Below are 16227 nucleotides of genomic sequence, written 5' to 3' on the forward strand. Positions count from 1 at the left end.
GGCCAGAGAGAAGGCATGTGAGCAAGCAATATGGAGGATGAGGAGAAAGAGGAAGTGGTGGTGTTCCAGGGGGCTCCTGACAGTGGGCCTGTCCAAGCAGCAAGGCCTGATTGTGGCCTTGCTGCATAAGCTAGCATTGAATACGAGGAGTCCAAAGAATCCCTGTCAGATGTCACTGTATTTTATTTATTTATTTATTACATTTTTATACCGCCCAATAGCCGAAGCTCTCTGGGTGGTTCACAAAAATGTATGGAGCAACCTGCAACCTCCCAGCACCTTCTAATGTCTGATATTAGAAACACAAGTTCTGGACAAAGAAAAGTCACCATTTTGTTACAGTGCACTTGACTTACAAAGCCCTTTCCCCTGATGGGTGGAAGGTAAGTGGCTGGCAGCTTTGCTCAAGAACCGCAGCTCAGGAGAGGGTAAGCTGTACCAGATATGTAAGCTTCCCTGTTTGGTTCAGCACGCTGGCACTCCACAGTCTTGTAGGCAGCTAACAAGCAACAAAGGCAGGAGGTCTCAAAGGCTGTCACCATAAAGGCTAATGTAACAGAGGAGAGCACTGTTCTGTTGCCCCTCTGAATGGAGGTGTCCCAGCTGAGCCAGAGTTGTAAAGGCATGAAGAAAATGTCTTGAAAGAAGCAAACCCAGGGCAACTGGGTGTGAAAAGGAAGGTAAACACAGGGAGGTAAAATCCCTTTAGTAGAACCCCACTCAGAGACCTGGGAGATTTCCCATTCCAGGGCTCCACGTTACAATAGATAAGAGTTCAAATACAAACATCTGTTCCTCACTCCCTCTTCACTAAGCACCTACCTTGTTTAGTGCTAAGCTGAAAGAAGGGGAGGTTCTAGGTGAGGCACTGACCTCCTCCTGGTTCCAACGTGAGAGAGGGGAGAAGGACCCTTTCTCCAAATACTTGGACTCCAAGACTGGCTTCTGGCCAGGTTTGCAACCCAGGGGCTGTAGCCACACATACTGTGATGGGCGTTCACTCTGGCCTCGCCCTTTGTCCCTCCCTCCCTCCTGACCAGGCGTCTTCCATGAAGGCAGATGCTGCTGCTCAGAAGTCACCCTTGCCAAACCCAGCTCTGCTAGGTGCTGCAGCTGATACTGACACAAATCCACCACCCGCTTCTCCATGGAGAGGAACTTCTCCTTGCTGTCCTTCCTCACCAGGACAGGCTTCCTCCTTAGTCTTGCAGCCCTCTCCAACTCCTCTGGTGGCTTCCTACGGCAGGATAACATTTCAAGACCCTCATGCCGCCGCTCTGCTTTTCTCCTAGTTAGGCGAGGGCTTTTCTCGGCTGTCCGCTTTGTGCCTTCCAGATGGATTTCCTTCAGCCCTTCTGGTGTGGAACATCTGGGAGAAGTAGGGGAGTCTTGGCTTCCTTCTCCTGCTCTACCCTCACCCAAGGAATGCAAGTGGACAGGGCTCAGCACCCTGTGGGTGATCTCATCCAGGAACTTGGAAAACTGGAGCTTCTCCTCTGTGATCTTCTCTTTTCGTCTGAGGGATTCTGAAGAGCTAATGCTGTTGTGCTCTGATGCATGTTTGTCCCGCCTGCTGAGGCACAGCTGAGGGTCACTATACTTGCGTGAGCGGCGGCCACGGGTCAGAGTCTCCACTGAGCGAGACTTGCGCAGGATTTCAGGCTGCACTTCCAACATCTCTGTCTGTTTCAGGATGCCTTTGAGAGGCAGGTGGGTGGATGGGACACGGAACTTTCTAGGTGCTAAGACTTCAGCGGGTTCTTTGAACATAAGGGAGCGCTCCAAGCTTCTACTTTTGAAGGAGCAGGTTGGTCTCCGGACCTCATCTCCGGAAACTACGACTGTCTCTACGCTCCGGCTCATGAACTTACTGAGTCGCCCACGGCTAGGGTGCCGACAGTGCTTCACACTCCTCCTCCCCATTTTCCCACTGTGAAGCAGTACAGGTGATAGAGTCCGGCTCTTCAGATTGAGTTCTGCTCGGCACCCTGCTATCTCTTTGTCACTGCTTGATTCCAGAGACCAGGAAGAAAAATTAACGTTGCAAACCTCATACCCGTCCACCTGCGGTTTGAGCTGGCCTGCCTTGGTGTAACTAAACCCCTTCTGCTGACGCAGTGGGAGCAGGCCCTTAGCTTCCCTGGTTTCAGTTACCTGACTCTGCTCCGCCAAAATCACACCATCTTGGTCATCGCGCAGGGTGGGCAGCTCATGGTGAATCTCGCGGTGCTGTGGAGGAGCCTTGCGGTAAGGCTTCTTGGAAGGTACTGTGCTCGTCATCGTCCCTCTCGCTTGACTTTCACAACAGGTCACCTGCCAACAGCAGAAATGGCAGAGAAGAGAGAGTCACAGATGCCCCATCCAGCCCAGAGATGTTCCCACAAGGCAATCAGATCTCTCGTGTCCCACAGCAACCCTACATCCAGAGAGCAGAGGAAAGAAGCAGGCCAAGGCCTTGGAATAGCAGCTGCAGCAAAAAAAGTGGGAGCAGAAGAAAAAGCACAGCTGTGTCATTCCAGCCAGCTAGAGCAGGAGACTAGCTCATCCTCTGTTGTGCGCGCACCCACACACACACACACACACACTAACATACAGTGTGTGTCCAGATTATATATAGCAAATGAGAACAGGCCTCAGAGCAGCGTATTGATTGGGCTCTTTAGGAAAGGCCATTTCCAGTATGGAAACTGAAAACCTTACAGGCAGTAGTGACAGGCCAGGCAGGAGCTATTGATCATGTGCCGTCACTGCCAAGAGGGGCTACATGGGAGGGAGCTGCAGTCATTAAGCATATAGACAGGTTGGAGGAGTTGTGCGCTTGTACTTGTTGAAGCCACATTACTCCCAAGTGTGACAGGGACAAAAAAAGCAGCAGCAGCAGCAGCAGCAGCACCCCGCCCCTCTTTCTCTCTCTCAGAAGATCAAGGGCAAAGCTGGAGGTGCTTCCAGAACAGGAGGAGGAGAAACTGCTAAAAGCTGGTGAGGTATATTGCTACATCAACTTTATTGTTTATATCAAGACTGTGAACAACAAGTATAACCAAAATTGCCATACACTAACAATATACAATAAAGAAACAGTAAAATGCAATCATAAAAACATATTTTTAAAAGTTGGAAAAATACAAGAGCACAGGCCTCACCAAGACAGATCTACATTCTGTAAAACAAAACAAAAAAACGCAAGAGCAATAACACCATCTAACGGCACCTGGTTCCAGGACTGCATCTGCTAGAGGCAGCGTGTAGCTTATACTAGGAACAGGGAGCTAGTCAGGATTGATGTGATGTATCTGAAGGCACAAACAGGCATCCACTGATTGCTATGTATATAGGTAAGATAGCAGCCAACGGCACTGCTCAAGCTGCTACCAGCCAAGACTACAAATTTGTCAGCAAATACAAGACAAGGAGTGTCCAAACCCCTCCAGAAATCAGACAGGCAAGCTTCATGCAAGCTTGGCCATGACAGACACTCTATGGTGTACAAGGGGGCAAAAATCAAGCTGCCCGTTGAGCCTTTTAAGTCCTCATAACCCCTGAAAAGTTCACAAGCTATGTCACCTACAAAAAGCTTTTCCTACTGTAGCCAATAGAAAAGAAGGAATGCTGTTCTGTGCACTCTGATCAACTAGACAGCACCCAAGAGCGAGGACTATAAGTGGAACTTGCTTGTGGTAGACTTTGTACAATTCTTGCCTTTGGTTCCTAAGCACTATGGTGGAATTAATGATGATCACATGTAACAGCACCAAGTACTAGTACTACTGGAACATATACCTAGTGAAAACAGCATGCTAGGCGCTGCAGAAAAGGGACCAAGGATGTCCACACCAAAATTCAGCCAGGACAGAAGGGGACAACAACAACAACAATAACTTCTTACTCGCCTCTCCATTTTGATCGAGGCGAGGCGGGTAAGAAATTATTATCATCATCATCATCATCATCATCATCATCATCATCCTTGGTCCCTTTTCTGCAGCGCCTAGCATGCTGTTTTCACTAGGTATGTGTACCAGTAGTAGTAGCACTTGGTGATGTTAGATGTGATCATCATTAATTCCACCAAAAGGAAAGGCTAAGTTAAAGGAGCAGTATGAAATAGCAGAAGGCTCAGACAGAGCCATAATATGGTAATTCAGGAAACACTTTGCTGAAGGGAGCTGAACCTTCATTTCAAGCAAGCAGTTTCTTGTCTATTTCCTCCTGTACAAGGAATGCACTTCCTTGAGCCAACATGCAATAAAAAACACTACTCATGATGAGCTTTGCAGCCGTCAAGATCCAGCCTGATGTAAATGTTGATAACAGCAGGCCAAAAGGTAAGTCAGAAAAAAAGAAAGAAGTCCAAGTTCTTTAAGAAATTTCACTATGTGAAGCACACGGGCTCTCACAAAATAAATAGCAATTTGGGTGAAGAAGCCACAGTGCTTGAACTGCCTAGAATCGTCCGTTGCTACCACTGTTCTCTACAGCACCACACTGCACAAACCAAGACATATCTGTGGGATTGGAGCGCAAAATTAGGAACCTACAGTATCAAAAATGACATCTGCTGCTACCGTGTTATCAAGGGAATAGCAATCAAATGGAGCTTACCAACAGCTTCTGCAAGGCAACTAGTAACTAGCCTGATGACTCATAAGAGTCCTAGAAGAATGTATGTGCCATTTGCTACCTCCTCCCCAGCATCAAATGCATTAAAAGATTTCACCCTTCTTTATTCAAGAAAGGTTAGGAAAAAATCAATAAATTAAATCATAAAAAACACATCAAGCAAGCACTAAAATAAGCATTAAAATGGCTACTAATTTAACATTTCATAGTATATCCTTGAAAACCTATGTAAACAGAAATTACTTGTAATTTTTCTCAAGGTCATTAAGAGACCTGTAATCTGGAAACCGCCTTGAGAAGGCCTTGCTCTGCATCTGTTGCTCTTACTGTGGGAAAATCTACAGCTCAGTGGAACGGCGCATGCTTTTCATGCAGAAGGTCCCAAGTTCAATCTCCAATTAAAAGGATCAGATAACAGGTGAGGTGAACGCCCTATTCTGGAGACCCTAGAGAACCTCTGTCAGCTTGAGTATGTGATACTGAGCAAGACAATTAAACAGTCTGCCCTGATGTAACGGAGTTTCCTAGATTCAGATCCCTCATGTAGGGGACTGGGTCAAACTTCCTTGGCTAATCTTATTGAAGGAAGGTCATATGTGTAGAGGTCCAATGCAGAGGCTGCAAGGAACTTGTAGGAATTATTCATATCTATGTCTATAATAGATGCACTGAATAACTTCATAGAATCATAGAATAGCAGAGTTGGAAGGGGCCTACAAGGCCATCGAGTCCAACCCCCTGCTCAATGCAGGAATCCACCCTAAAGCATCCCTGACAGATGGTTGTCCAGCTGCCTCTTGAAGGCCTCTAGTGTGGGAGAGCCCACAACCTCACCAGGCAACTGATTCCATTGTCATACTGCTCTAACAGTCAGGAAGTTTTTCCTGATGTCCAGCCGGAATCTGGCTTCCTTTAACTTGAGCCCGTTATTCCGTGTCCTGCACTCTGGGAGGATCGAGAAGAGATCCTGGCCCTCCTCTGTGTGACAACCTTTTAAGTATTTGAAGAGTGCTATCATGTCTCCCCTCAATCTTCTCTTCTCCAGGCTAAACATGCCCAGTTCTTTCAGTCTCTCTTCAACTTACCAGCCTGGGTTCTGATTTGAAGCCTCACGGAGAAGGCACCCAGTCCAACGACCTAAAAAGTGAGCAAAACAAAGACAGCTTACAATGGAGACCAACTTCATCCCTTCTCTTCCAGCTGGAGGAATGTGCATCATTTCCAAGCACTCATGCCAGTACAGGTTCTGGAGCATGGTTGGTCTACAGCATTTGATCCATGACTAGAAATATTCCATACATCAGACAGGGCTCTGTCTAAGGCACTCTTTCAGTACCATAGAAAGCTTTTGTTAGAACCTAGAAGGTTACGGTTAGGTAAATATGGGAGATAGCCTGGCCCCATGCCATTTAGGGCTTTAAAGATGAAAAACAGCATTTTGAATTAGGCCCAGAAACAGACAAACAGCAAAGACGGAAAAGAGCTGGCATAGTATGATCATATTGACCAGTCCCTATTAATTATCTAGCTAACAAGCTAGTCACCATTATCAATCTAGACGCAATGTTTTGTACTAGCTGAAGTTTATTGACTATTTTCAAAGGCAACCCCACATATAACACATAGCAGTAATCCAATTAGGCAGTTACCAGAGTATGAATAACTGACACAAGGCTTTCTCTGTCCAGATAGGTAGGGCTGCAACTGGTTTCTCAGACAAGCTGATAAAATATGCTTTGAGTCACCTCTAGTAACAATGGTGAATCCACAAACATCCCCCAAACTATGTGCCTGATCCTTTATTTATTTATTTATTACATTTATATACCGCCCCACAGCCGAAGCTCTCTGGGCGGTTTACAACAGTTAAAGATAGTAAAAAAAAAAAAAGTAAACAAGATTTTAAAAACCTTCAGAAACAGACAACCCTCTCCAGAACAGGGTAAATACCACTCAACCGGACCACCCACCACCAGTATCTCTGCCTTGTCTGGATTGATTCTCCATTGGCCCTTATCCAGTCCATTGCTCTATCCAGTCACTGGTTCATATCAACTGCCTCATTTTGATTAGATGAAAGAGGAAAGGTAGACTGGGTGTCATCTGCATATTGATGACACCTCAGCCCACATCCCTGGACAGTAATTGTTGAAAAGAACGTAGATGTTGAAAAGAATGAGGAATAAAATAGAGCTCTGCAGAACGCTGCAGCAAAACTTCCACGGAATACAGCAATAGTACCCCATCACCACCTTCTGGAACCAATCATCCAAGTAGGAACAGAACCACTGCATTACAGTGCCCCCAAATCCCAAAGCATATCCAGAAGGCTCTATGCCAATCAGAAAATACATTTCAAATACTAATCTATAAAGGCTCAGCAAAAAATAAAATAAAAATTGAGGCAGCAGCAAATTCTCATGAAATACAACATGTAGCCCACTATTTAGTACTTTTATACTAAAGGGAATAATCCCTTCTCTTTTTTTACCACCACAGTGATGGACCTTCATATTCTTAAGCAAAAGCCCACACAGCTTCATCATCATGGATCTTCTGTCCCATGTACAGCTCTCACCGTAAATAACCCTGAGCTGTACAGGCATGGGACAAATGCAATCCACACAAAGTCAGAGAACAAAGTCAGAGGGCCTTCTCTGCTGTGGCACCCCAGCTGTGGAATGAGCTCCCTAAGGAGGTTCGCTTGGCACCTACATTATATGCTTTTCGACGCCAGGTGAAGACCTTTTTATTCTCCTAGCATTTTAACAGTCTATAAATAAATTTTAACTTGGGTGTTTTAAATTTGTAATTTTGCATTGCTGCTGTTTTTATCTGGTTGAGCTTTTATATTGTATTTTATATTATGGTTTTATACTGTTGTTTTATACTTTGAATGGTTTTAACTTTTGTGAACCGCCCAGAGAGCTCCGGCTATTGGGCGGTATAGAAATGTAATAAATAAATAAAATAAAAACTATAAACAGAAAGGCATAGCAATGGGTCACAGAAAGTACACCATTTCTACTCAAAGGCCCAGTTCATATGTCACAATGGTTTTTTAAGGATGTGTAAGTGTATTGGTGCTCATTGCCCAATCACTCCCGCTATGAGCGTGATTTGATGCTAAACAATCCAGGTTATTTAGCATTCCATCCAAACATGGAGTTCTGGCTTTGTCATGGAAGAGATAAAACAGAGAAACAATCCTGTAACAAACTATGGGTTATTTATAAGTTTAATAAATAAATAATAAATAATTCTCTGGTTTGTCTCTCCCCCAACAATCCAGAGGTCCAGGTTCAGAAAGGAGAATCCCTGGGTAGTTTTATAGCTCCCGCTCACAGCAGGAATGATCAGAAATGAGCACCAGCACACCGCCATGTTCGTGACAAGCCAGGCTTTAAACAAACCTTGGGTTGCCACTGCATGCAAACCAGACCAAACACTCAAGCAATCTGAGACGCTTTGCTAATTCTTCCCTTGCCCTCCAGCCACTTTCTCCTATCAATGACATCCACTTTTGGAGATGAGATTGGTACTTTGTGCTTACAAAAGCTCCACACCCTAAGTAAGAGCCATAAACAAAGTTAATGGAACAGGAAGTCAGCAGGGCTTGTGCTAGGCTAGAGAGCTGCTGAAACAAGTCTTTGAGATGCTGTGGTACTGGGCCCTGCCCCAACAAGCTTGTTGGCCCCTTTCCTTACTACAGTGTTTTCTTCGGGCCTCAACTAGTACAGAATAAACAACCTCACAACAGCACAGCTAGTCTGCTCCCAGCTGCAAAGCAATAACTAAATCTACGCTTCTCCAACAGAGGGGGGCAGCCCCCAAAATACAGGCTGACTCTCAGCATAGTAGCAACTAACAACACTAGAAGAAACAGGCTCACAAGCAGGGCTCAGCATATTCTGCAATTGCACGCAAGCACAGAGGAATTGTGAAATAGCTGTCATTGGTTGCAGAATTCAGCATCCCACAAATCTTAAAAAGAAGTAAGTCCCTAGTTCTCATATCTGAGAAGATATGAGAACTAGGAATTGTCATGGTCAAATCACTTCCTGGTTAGGTTTAGGTTCCACATGAATAATGAGTCTATTAGGACGGTTAGCCCCTGGATCCTAATGGAATCCTCTCGGTATGGCTGGGGGCCCCTATTAAAACCCTGGTCACTTTGTGGAATGCAGAGATGACTCAGATGGCTGACGAAACTGCTCCTAAGTACCCTCATTCACTAAAGCCTGTTCAGCTCTTTGATTTATTAGGGAGTTGGGGTGATGAAGTGGCTGGGGGAGAAGGCTTGAACACAGGTGGAGGAAAGATTACAGTAACAGTGAAACACTAATAGCTCACAATTAAGTCTGCTCTATGGAGGCAAAGGCAGCAAAAAAAACCAACACCTTTGCACCTGCACAGTGCTGTCCAGTGGAGCTTCCCCATATGGTCCATGGACTTCTCCATCTTAACCAGAAGGATTTGTTAGGGCTCACTGTGACTTGCCTGCTATGTACTTTGACAATACACTCAATCATATCTGTTCCAACATAAGACTCCAACAGTTTTGTAGTTCAATCAGTTAATATGTCCAGTGAACTGTCTGTCCATTTTTGTCAGTTTATCAGTACTCACAACTTAAGGCTGTAGACAAGGTGCTTGCTTGCATGCTGTCCATCACCCGTATACTCAATCCCTGCCCCTTCTGGTTTATAATGCTGGCAGGGAGTAGCTGATCTACCAAATCCATGTTATCCATGCCTCTTTACAAAGGAGAGCGGTCCCAGTCACTTCGAAGCAGGTGGTTGTGAGTCTATGCCTAAAGGAGCCTTCCCTAAAGCTCAAGGATTGGAACAATGATCAAGTAGTTACAAATGCCCTCTTCCTAGCCAAGGTGTTCAAGCAGGTTGTTGTTGTTGCAACTCTAGGCACTCTTAGATGAGTTTATCTAGAGCCATATCAGTCTGCTTTCATGCCTAGTTTCAGCATAGAAACTGCCTTGATTGCCCTAATGGGTGACAAATGCCAGGAGAAAGGTAAGGAAGAAAAACAATGCTAGTTCTCCTGGACCTCTCAGCAGATTCCAATACCCATCTGGACAGTTTGGTCATGCTCCTATTGGGAGGGCTGATTCTAGAAAGTGGTCCTGGGTAACTACTACTTAACTTAGCCCCATAGTTGCCCAGATATGAGGTTCTGCAGGATGCCATCTTGTCCACCATGCTCTTCAATATCTAGATAAATAGATATTGGACTGCAAGTCGGGAGATCCGGGTTCTAGTCCCCAATCAGCCATGGAAACCCACTGGGTGACTTTGGGCCAGTCACCTCACAGGGTTGTTGTTGTGAGGATAAAATGTAGAGGAGGAGGAGGATTATGTACACTGCCTTGGGTTCCTTGAAGGAAAAAAGGCAGGATATAAATGCAATAATAAATAATAAATAAATAAAAATAAAACACTGAGTGAAGTCATGTGGAGACTTAGAGTCATGGTCCATCAGTATGCTGATCACACACAGCTCAATACCTTCTTTTCATCTGGCTTAGATAAGGCAGTGTAAGGTTTGAATCAGTATCTGGGATAAGTGATGGGTTAGATAAGGGCCAATGAACTGAAGTTCAATCCTAACGAGACAGATGTGTTGCTGGTAGGCAGTTTGCCTGACTGTAGAGGTGGTGTTCAACCTGTTCTAGACAGGGTTACACTCCCCCTAAAAGATTGGGTTTGTAACTCAGGAGTGTTGATGTGTCTAGGGGCAGACAACACTTCCCTCCAGATGTGGCTAGCACATCAACTGTGGCACCACCTGGACAGACATAGTCTGCCCCAAATCACCCAAACCCTGGTAATTTTCTACTGTTAGTTTTTCCCTACCCTGTGCCTGCTTACCCTACCCTGTACCTGTTTGCATTCTCTTCCCCTCCTTATTGTTTTACTATGATTTTATTAGATTGTAAGCCTATGCGGCAGGGCCTTGCTATTTACTGTTTTACTCTGTACAGCACCATGTACATTGATGGTGCTATATAAATAAATAAATAAATAAATAATAATAATAATAATAATAATAATAATAATAATAATAATAATTTCCAGATCTAACTAATGCAATGTATTATGTGGGGTACCTTTCAAGAAATATCAGTTTGTTCAGACTACAACTGATGGGTTTTTTTTAAAGCACAACATCCACTAGATCCTGTTCACTAGCAACCTCCAATGTACAACTAGCTCAAAATGATTTCCACATACTGGATTAGAAGAGATTCCATTTGAATGTCTAAACAACAAGGGCCTGGACTATGTTTAGTGTGCCAACTGCAGAAGTACACATCTCCCTCTAAGCAAACAAATACTCAACTTCCTCCTATAGTTCCCTATTCCTAGCGTTTTGTTGTCCTTGCCTTAATTGCCTCATCTACTAGAGACATTCTCCTCTACAGACCACATATTGTTCCCATTAGATACAATTCCCATGCTCTTCCCCCACTCCCAGAATAAAATCTTCATGCCTCCATTGTAACATCCTTGCAAATATTCATAACATCCCCAAGTAGGCCCTCTCATAAAATAAGGGACTTACAGACCCAAAGTGATGTCCTGTCCAAACATGTTTGTCCTCCTGACTCTGAGTCTGCGGTTTCCTGACCGCATCCAACAGCATCTGGCCAACGACACCTGAAACCTGAGAAAGGAAGCTTTGTGAGAGTTCTTAATCAGCTTGACATACAAGGAACACAGAAATAAAACCATAGTTGCATGCAAGGACACAGTCAGCAGTAAACACGGACTATTCTTATCAGGTTTTCTATAGTGAAATAAACTTGAGCATTAAGTCATAATTCCACAGCATGCTGGAAAGTTCATTGAAACTATCCCCCTAAAGATCAGGGAATTCAAGACAAGCCAACTTTTGGTGCTCAAACCAGGGGCAGCAATATTAAACTGCCTGATGTATTTCTTGAATAACCATTTGCTTTAGAGCAGAAGACTTACATAAATTATGCAGATATGTTCATTACGCTACTACGTCTGTCAGTTTTGGCAAAAGTCACAATAGCCTAACTTAATTTATAATGAATCAGTGCAGAGATTTTCAGAGTCAAGTGTCTCTTACTTTGCCACAGAGAAGGCAGCATGCCCTTAAAAGTGAACAGCAAGTAGCAAACAAATAAAATCTGAGATTTTGTTCGGTTTTAAAAAGTAATCTTTCCTAAGGGCAACTAGAGAAAACTTGAGAATAACAGTTCTATTGAGAAGTAGGTTTTTAAAGTTTAAAGCTGCTGTTGTGGCAACTCTGAGCCAGACCCTTTGGTCACTTTAACTTTAAAACACAGTTTTTAAGATTTTGTCTGTTGCTCATAAGCATGGTATGTCCATGTGAATTTAAGGCATCACTCCACCCTTAGGTTATTCTCTGGATAGGTCCCATCACAAAATGACTCTAAATCAGGTGTCCCCAACTTATTTGGGTCAGTAGGCACTCTCACAACATGGCTGTCATGAGGGGATTGTCCATTCACAAAATGGTACAGATAGGATCTGAGCTTCAAAACACAAAACCACTCTTTTGAACCAACATTTTTTCTGTTCCAACATTCATTTCACAGAAGGCAAACAGTTGAAGCTGAGAGACATGGGACTTGGAGGCATTCTTTGAAACAGAGATGGTGTTGAAGGCTGACAATTTGCTTTGTAATATGATGTTCTGGTTCATTAGCTGCTAGTGCACAAACATTGGGCCTGTTCAGACGACACTTCAGGCTTTGTGGTTAGCGAAACTGTGGTTCTTTGGGGTTAGCACTAGCCACAAGTCATGCTATCTCACACAACACCTGAAGCCATGGTTAGAGCTGCTAACCCTGCTGCAGTGAGTGAACAGGGTTTAGCAAAATGCATCACACAAGATCCCTTAAACCCTGCTGCTTAACCAAAAGCCTTAACCAGTAGGGTCTAAGGCAGTGGTTCTTACCCTTTTTGGTGTCACACCTCCCTTGTGAAAAATCTTATGACCCACACCTCCCATGTGTTAACGGCCCAAAATTTAGGCTTAGGCAGGATGAGTCTGCATTTTTTAGTTCTGTCTCTGGACTAAAAAAATGCATATTCAATGAAAAGAACACAAACACAAGCAATGAACAGTTTTGTGGAAATAAAACCTGTATTTAAAGAAAGTATTTCTAATAACTACACACATAAAAGGATAATTTCAAAATAACTTCAATGTGATCGCTGTCGCCGTTTGTGCTCAGCAAGAGTAGTTATTCGAGGGACAATGTTAGACAATGCTAGGCGCATATCATCTCTGGCATCGCACCGATTTCTAGCTTTGGTTTTTTATGCTGACAAGAGTTGAAAACCCAGATTCACACAGATAGGTGGTTGGAAATGGAATTAATGATGAAATAGCTTTCTTTGCCAGAACAGGATATGCAGCCATTTGAGAGCACCAAAATTCATCAAAATTTTGATTGAAGAAATTTTGCTTGAGGAAGGCTTTGCTCTGCAACTCAATAAGGTCATCTTTTTGCATATCAGCATCATCCATAGAGTCCAAATTAAATGTGATTTCAAACCCACAATAGCTTCGGCTATTGGGCGGTATAGAAATGCAAAAAAAAAAAAAAAACTTTTTGCAATAAACCGGGAAAAAGTGACTTAGAACAAAGCAGTCACGATAACTACTATAACGCACGTGGTGTACAAATGAGCTACGTCATAGCTCCCAAGATTAGTAGAAAGAAATAAGGTTGGGCCAAGCTGCGCTGCTATGTACTTGTAAAATAAACAATTTATAGTTGAGAGGCTACTCAGACCTCCCTTGGAGTCAGTCCAGACCTCCCCTGGGGAGGCGTACCCCACTAGTTAAGAACCCCTGGTCTAAGGTGTCTTCTGAACAGGCCCTATCACAGTTTACCCATAGTTTTTCATAAATTTCATTCTCTCAAGATTTAGGCCCAAACACAAATAGAATTTAATGACATATTGCAATTAGCTTAAGCTCACTCACAGTGATGATTACAGGAGGAATATTTAACTAATTTAAAGAGAACTGCCCCACCAGTACTGGAGTATTAAATCTTCTTATGCAGATTCAGAGAGAAGGGTTAAGATTTGTTCTGCTTTGAAATAAATTGTGGATTTCTTTCATATTAACAAGCTAAATGCTGCAGAGAGAGGAATTCATAGCTCAGTTGTGCCAGCTTCCACATATTACTCTCTTCAGTAAGTTTAAGCAGTATTAGGCTGACTCCGTGCAGTGAAGAGAGGATTTCAGGGTATTCACTAATCACTACACAGAAATCATGTTCCATGCAAATGACTAGCCACATGGGAGATCCCAGCTCAAGGGATCAGACTGGCCATTAAGAACTGAGCCCAACGAGAAACTCTCTTAATCTCATTCACTTTAGAAAAATTAGTAGAGCTCTTGAACGATTTGGCTACTAAGCTTTACTTTTAGAAGCATGGGGGAAGAAACCATAACAAACAGTTCATAAACATTTTCAGAAGTGCCCACATTTCTGTTATGCTCAGAACAGCTCTCAACTTACATGTGTTTTCCATTCCCAACAAACTCGTGCATTATTTCCCTGCACTGACAATTATTGTCTTACATTTGTTCAGTACCTTCCACCCTAAAGCCTTCTGCGAACGTTATCAATACATACACCCTATCACTGTTCCCAACACCACTCAGTTTGCCTCTAGAATACAAGCAGATTCATCATATTGTTGTATATCTGTGGATGAAAAACAGGTTACAGCAGGAAGTAAAAACATTGGGGTAATCAGGATTTTGAGAAACAAGGGGAATCATCAGGCAATAGTTTTTGTTGTTTTCCAAAGAGCTTAGCCAATTTAATTATGAGCAGTTTGAAGAGCAAAAGCTTGCTTTCCTCATATTTACAGTACTTATTTCAGAACATGAGAGCATGCTGACCAAAACAGCAGGTTGCTGGCTGCAGGTTCACAAACTGCTATGTTTTAGGTTGCTAAAGCTGGGATATAAACTGAATGAAGATTAGCAAACTTTGTAGGATTTGGATTGCAATTCCTGGTCCTTCGTGTCATTTCAATACAATGCAGTATTAAATAGGACTCCGCATAATTTTATAATTCCTGCCTTAATCACTCAGTATCCTGGTACTGTAGCAAAATTATTCCTACAAAGACACATCAGAGAAAGAAATCCTGCCCCAGTCAATGCTGCAGCAGCATTCAGAAGAATCTGGTTACTGTCATTTCTACTGAACTAAGCATGCTGTAGTGAAAGAGAACAAAGATGTTCATCATTTTATTTTGCTCTGGGAAGTTTCCTTCTACTAACCAACGAGGAGGGCAATTGTCAAGCTTTGATCAGACAGTTCAAGATTGTATGTTTGAACAGAGGAAGCATGTGTTTACTTGAGAAGGTCATCTAGATTTAATCTAAGTTGTCAACCATAATATCAGAGTGTATTTACTTTCTGAAAATTTGCCATCTCAAAATATTTTCATATTTCACCGCAGGCAAGGCATGTGAATATCTAATAGCCAGTTTCCAATATTTATACTCTTTAGCTCAATCTACATATTCAGCTGAATGACATGGAAATAAGGTGGAAGAATACTAAAGCGGTAGAGTAGGTTTTATGTCTCTTCAACCTACATGTAAACCGCCCCAAGACCTTTGGCTATGGGTCGGTATGGAAATGTAATAAATAAACAAATAAAATGTGGATAGCTCCCTGAAACCATGCAGACAGCCACCACTGAAAGAAGCCCAGAGTAAGAACAATGCCCCTAACCTTTGCCTGATCTTGAACATGAGGTCATGTTCACTTAAGGTTAAGGGGTAGGTAGAATAGGCAGGGTCAGGTTTGGAAGGCAGGTCTAGCCTCACCCTTAACTTTGTTGGCGACAACAGTCTCAGCCATGGAAAGTAGGAGTGCTAAATGCATGTGGGACTGGTGAGAGAACTCTTGCCTGTTCATCAGCCGTCCCATGCCTACCCACCTCATAATGATCTCTGTGTCATGATCCGAGCATATCAAAAAACTGGGAACTGGTTCAAGCAAGGGGCACCCAGCTTTTCAGTGGAGAGAGGGATGACAGGGCCAGGTGTGTTTCCCAAACTAGATGGGTTCAGGATGGACGTTTTCAAGACTGCCAGTGAGGAAGAGTGTCAGATCCCACAATCTAAGCACCTATACCACTTTCCAGGGAAAGATTCCAAGAAGAATCTGTGAGAGAAAAGACAATCAAAATATTTTGAGGGGGCAGTTGGATTTGTCCTAGGATTCTTTTTGAACAGGAAATAAACACTGTCCTTATTCCCAGCTTGAGGCTTGCCTGTTTTCTCAGCACCTTTAACTCTCAAATACCTTAAAGAAACAGTTTCCTGAGGTATAGGATACATTATAGCTTTCCACTGCTGAAATATTTTCCTCAAACATTTGGTCTCAGCAATAATATCGCGTAATATACAGAGACCCCATCCAGCTACAAGTTAGGTCTGCTTAGACTCCACTGATTTCAATGGGTCTGAAGTATGTGTAAATGGGTACTGGATTTTGATCAGAACTCACTGAGCTTAACAGCAGATAATTTACAGCCAAGGAGAAAAGGA

General features: G+C 43.3%; 1 protein-coding gene across 4 annotated transcripts in view; it reads right to left on the reverse strand.

Annotated features, from left to right (window-relative positions):
* The window catches only part of TJAP1 (tight junction associated protein 1), a 54460-nt gene that overhangs the window by 18470 nt on the left and 19763 nt on the right, over positions 1-16227 (reverse strand). For 2 of the 4 annotated variants that reach the window (XM_063124245.1, XM_063124246.1), the window contains exons 2-4: positions 11200-11301; positions 5706-5757; positions 2155-2313 (exon numbers count right to left, since the gene is read on the reverse strand). In XM_063124245.1, coding sequence (XP_062980315.1) covers positions 2155-2280 — 126 coding nt within the window. In that variant the 5' untranslated portion in view covers positions 2281-2313; positions 5706-5757; positions 11200-11301. Of the gene's footprint in view, positions 1-2154; positions 2314-5705; positions 5758-11199; positions 11449-16227 lie in introns of those variants that run through there. The other 2 variants (XM_063124247.1, XM_063124244.1) reach the window with 2 other exon arrangements.

This window comes from Elgaria multicarinata, chromosome 4 (assembly GCF_023053635.1).
Source record: "Elgaria multicarinata webbii isolate HBS135686 ecotype San Diego chromosome 4, rElgMul1.1.pri, whole genome shotgun sequence".
NCBI lineage: Eukaryota > Metazoa > Chordata > Lepidosauria > Squamata > Anguidae > Elgaria > Elgaria multicarinata.